This window comes from Cladophialophora immunda (genome assembly GCF_000835495.1).
Source record: "Cladophialophora immunda strain CBS 83496 unplaced genomic scaffold supercont1.6, whole genome shotgun sequence".
NCBI lineage: Eukaryota > Fungi > Ascomycota > Eurotiomycetes > Chaetothyriales > Herpotrichiellaceae > Cladophialophora > Cladophialophora immunda.
In genome coordinates this window covers 3222610-3227444 of record NW_015622546.1, presented here as the reverse complement: position 1 = coordinate 3227444, position 4835 = coordinate 3222610, and the positions used below count along the sequence as shown (strand labels likewise).

Here is a 4835-nt window from a genome sequence, read left to right as displayed (position 1 = left end):
GTTTGAAAGTGCTGCAAGTCGCCGTGAAAAGGTAACCTCAGAAAAAGGTGTAGACGTACCCGAACACCCAAGGGTGTCAAACACCCGATATATAGAAGGCGCTCGCAACTTTCTGTGCACCACGACCCCGTTGCCCTGGGTTTGCTAATATTTTCATGGGTCCAGATGCCATTCCTTGCCACTTCAATCCGTGGCGAGGTCTGTAGAACAAGCTCGCACCTGAATTGTTCAAGTCCAAGATGTCAGTTGTGGGCTAGCGAAGTACCGCAGCTATCTCCGGCCAATGGCGATTTTGAAAGAAGCTTCGGATGCCAGACTTGCAAGGGATCGATTCAGAGTTCAAAACTGTTTGCTCTCCCCGCTCATCCTCATGAGGATGAGAGAGTGGAGTGCACGACCTGTCAACTCGGAAACACGGCGTTTTCGTGCCGTCGAGCCATGGAAAGTCTTCTGAATCGTGTCTACCTGGTTAGAGTAGGCCGAGATGGGCCCAGTGGGACTTTCATATCCCATGTACATCGCAAGGCACCAGGTCGTTCTTGTTAGACTTTGCTGAGAGTTTTGATTCTGGTCCAACCCGTCCTCGCGGTGCGGTACGGAAGGGCGGTCCCAAGTCCCGGCAAGCCATTAGGCAGGCCCACCATAGAGTGGCAAAGCTCATACTCGTACACTGTCAGTGACAGGGTCGAGAAATTGGTCGCCCGTCAAAGTCGAAGCTAAAGGATGGTACAGAAGTTTTGGCATGTTGGCTCGATTGGCACCCTCCCAACGGGCTTGCGGCAAGCGTCGGATGTCCAATCTGAGAATAGAGGGCTGCGTCACAGAAAAGAGAAAGCCAGAAGCACAAATTCCAGCTTCGATAGGATTATGAAGAGTGACAAGAATGATAGAGTTGCGAGGAAAGAGTCCAGCGAATGCCGGATGAACGTTCCGAGGTGGGCTTAAGAGAAAGTTGGAGATTAGAGCCTAGCGTTGGATCGTGAAATTTTGGGGCGTTGAATGTGGCGCCCAGGATTGGCCGCGAAAGCGAGGGCGAAAGTACTGGACTTTTCAATCCTTGCTGTTACGCCAGGTTGACAGCGTTCAGCATTGAAAGAAGCTGGAGCAAGATCTGTGAAAGGTAAAGGTGCAAGACTCTGATGATCAACTGTGAGACCAGCTCGCCAGGTCAGACACGGACTCTATCTGGCAGCTGGAATGCGAGTTTTGCGAGTCGATCTCTTGTCGTGGGTGGGCGACACAGCAGCTCGGGGGGCTGCCGCATTGACGGTATGCCAATGGAGAGGGAAGAAGTCGAGGCGAGGTTGCAGCCAAGCCCAAGCTGGGTAACATGTGGGCTGTTTCCCTGCTGCTGCTCCAGGGTCTCCCCATGTCTCTCTGTGATTTGGTAAGATCTGCCTCGCTCGCATCTGCAAATGGGGCAGCCACAAAGGTTTGGTCGATCCAGCCAGTCAGATGTCGAGAGGACGCCCTGTCAATTGTGCTGCCTTCCCTTGGAAAGCTGGAGCTGCATGGCCTGCTCCAATCTCGCGTCCAACAGTTGGCAATTCTAATGTTAGTGGACGCTCATCTGTCCGTTCCATCCGGATTTCTTGGTTTGGCCAGAGAGGCGTCCGTCAAGGAATGCTCTGATTGGTACACTGGTGAGCTCCAAGCGACGATCACTAAAGGTGGGCTTGCTCCAAATCTGGGGAATGGAATGCACCAATGCTCATGGCACGACATCCACGGCCGTGGTGCTTCAGAAGATACGAGTTGTTTCAGTGACCTCTGAAGCTGTGTATACCCATCTTCCAACTTACCACCGGACCGACTGTCAAGGCCTGCTGTTCCTTGGACTCTATCTCAGAAGCGTCCCCCAGCTAGGGTCGAAAATGGGGCAGTTAGAAAGTTGTGGGCTGGGCCGCGAAAAACCTTCCGGTCCATCGGCTTCGGGTAAATCGTCAAAGGTTGCCATCCGAACTTGGTATCCTCCTGAGATCGACGCTGCCGGGCTTTGGGAGATAGTTGCACGACTCGTTGCAGCTCGCTCATGCTGTTCTGGCCATAATTGGTTGTCAACGGCGGAATACTCCGTGTTCCGAGGGACCCTTTTGAGCTGTTGTAATATTGAGTTGCCATAGAACTGAGGGGTGGTGTTATTCGCAACCGCCATTTCTCTCATGAACGTTGCCACTTCTTCAACGGAATCTAGGTATTTCGTCGGGTTGGGAAGGGTGGGGCCGAATAGTTCGCAAGCCTGAATTATGTAGAGACAGCAGAATGCTATCAGAGCATACCCGAAGTCGGCCATATATCGAATGTTCTCGCGTCTAAGAGGTGGAATGTCCATGAGACATCGAGAACAGGCATGGGCTGCTTCGACAGACTTCACCACGGATTCTCTGGCCACTTGAGCCAGGGCTCGGCGAGATGCAGTGTGAGCGTCGAGAGCTGACCTTGCCTTTTCAAGAATGTACCTGGTGCCGAAGGTGCTGATGCAGAAGCGAGTGCTCTGAAAGTGGAAATCCACAGCTCCGTTCCTGGACACGTCCACATTCGAAATAGTCATATTGGATTCTCCGCGGAGTCCCCATCGCTGACCCCAGACCTCAAGCGCCCCCTCCATGTCTTCCAGAACTGCTGCCACTTCCTCCATGTTCATGGCGCCGGATGGCTTGCACCACCATTCTGCAAGGCCTGGGGCACTTCGACCTGCTTGTTGCCACAGCATGTAAAGATCGACCTCGGCGAGGATGCGAGTCACACGTGTTGGCTTTGGCACATCTCTCAGGAGGTCAACCGCTGAACTGATAGTGCTGTCTTCCCTGATAGTAGGAGGCGTGCGCGTCATCAAAGAGAAATGATGAGACATGGTGACAAGCCAAAGCCAGTAGACGTATCTCTGAAAGGCTGGTGAGACCGATATATCTGTTGGGCTCTGCTGCAGCAGGGTCTTTAGGCCATCGATAGAGCGGTGAAGACCGGCTCTCAAGGCAAATGCTTCGATAGAATATTTCAACACCCAATGATTCAGAAATCCCGGAGCCCGGGGAGCGCTTGCGACGTGAAACATGTCTGCTGCTGGGCGGTACGCGTAGAGGATCGCAAAGGCCTGCAGTTGCGTCCACACAATGTTTTCATTCTCTGCCAGAGGTCCACTCGTGGCCCTGATGAACTCTGAGATGGGCCAGATCAGTTGTTCGCGAACACTGGTACTTCCAGGGATGAACTGCGATGCCACGAAACTTGCACAATAAGCGAGTGGCCGCTTGTGCTTCACCACATACAGTGAGTCCCTGAGATCTGCGTCGTCAATAACAGGCACATAGTACAGGATCTTCTCCCGGAAACTGCCGTCAAATGGGTTGATCAGCGCTTGTCCCTTGCTAAGGCACATGTATGGATCCTTACAATTCAATGAGCTCCACTAAAGTGGTGTCGGGGATGTCGTTCGGGTTTCTTCTGGACGATGACCCCAAGGGCGCTGCGTTGCCATCCGACTCAAGCTGGGACCAAGGCTCTGGCAACGGTTGCTGGGATGCAACCGAGTCAAGCACATCCAAGGGGGATGAGGAGTAGACTGATGGCAAGCTGGATGAGACATTTTGGTCCGGCCGTGAAGTGCTAGCAGGAGACACACGTCCGCTTTTGTAGGAGGGGCTTTGAAGTGAATATGCCGGCGGCGATGTTGGATGAGCCAGGGGCGAGCGCTGTACCGAGCCGGTGGCAGCACATGTCGTACTCTGACTGGCCTGCTGGTATAAAGCGTCTGGAGGTGGTGATGAGACTGGTGGCTGCCTCTTGCGCAGAGAGTTCGCCGATTGTTGTTGCCCTCTTCGAGAAGCATGGACGACGCAATTTCGACCCGTTCTGGAGCAGCGGACGCATGGGGGCTTGTCGGCTCCTATGCAGCGCATCTGCGGGCGTCAAGTCAGTGACTACTGCGGTCTGGGGTTCATTGTTGCGGCTTTTCACCTTTAACCGCCGACACGCGGAGCATGCTACAGGCGCAGAGCCCAAAAGCGGCTTCTGCGGAAGCGATTCAGCCGTCGCCATCGTGAACGCCGCGGCGATGTGGCACTCGAAGGGTAGTTGCAGATTTTCATCTGTCTCTATTCAATTGATCAAGTTGAAGAAACGTGGTGCGAGATGCTTTGTAAGGCGCGGCTCAGGTTTAGTAAAGAGGGAAAGGGAAAGGTGGCAAGCCGTGGTATGCAGGATGAAGCTACCGGTGGCAAAGCACGGGCAGGCGCTGACTCTAGGGGCGCCAGGGACACTCAAGGGGTGCCTCCTACTGCCTAAGACATGTGGTTGGTGAGGCATGTTTGGTTAAAGACGAGCCTAAAACCCAGTGAGGATCAAGCCTAGCAACAATAATCGCCAGCCCTTCCCAGCTGCCTAATTCCCTAATATCCTTCTCACCCAAGTTTCTCCTGTGCATCAAACTGCGCTACACGTAGTCTTCGCCCCAGACCAGCTGTTTGACTACCGCAGCTTGCAATTTGGGTATAAGCACGGTTCACATTGCTGCATCTATCACAACTGGACAATCGACGTCCTTGAGATGACCATACCCTAAGCCATGGTTCAACACTACAGTGACGGCCTGACATTGTCCTCTCCCCTCCAATCTCCACCCATCCATCGAGCCCTCAGGCGATGTTCTTGACCGACGTCCAGTCCTCTGCCCATGAATTTCAAGCCAGCAAGCTGCCCAGGGACTAGATCAACGCCATTGTCCTCCCACTTCGCATCTGGATCATCCGCGACCTGTACCAGGAGGCCTTTGATGGGCAGATTGGCAGTCGCCTCCACCACAGTGTCAGATCCATCTCTCACAATCCTCAAACCAA

General features: G+C 53.7%; 1 protein-coding gene across 1 annotated transcript; it reads right to left on the bottom strand.

Annotated features, from left to right (window-relative positions):
• Window positions 1–1840: 1840 nt before the first annotated feature.
• Window positions 1841–4038, bottom strand: PV07_10582 (uncharacterized protein; the record flags this gene model as incomplete). Its single annotated transcript, XM_016397924.1, has 3 exons — window positions 1841–3332; window positions 3394–3899; window positions 3958–4038. The coding sequence occupies 3 exons, from the start codon at window positions 4036–4038 to the stop codon at window positions 1841–1843; spliced, it is 2079 nt and encodes a 692-aa protein (XP_016245115.1).
• Between the last annotated feature and the right edge of the window lie 797 nt (window positions 4039–4835).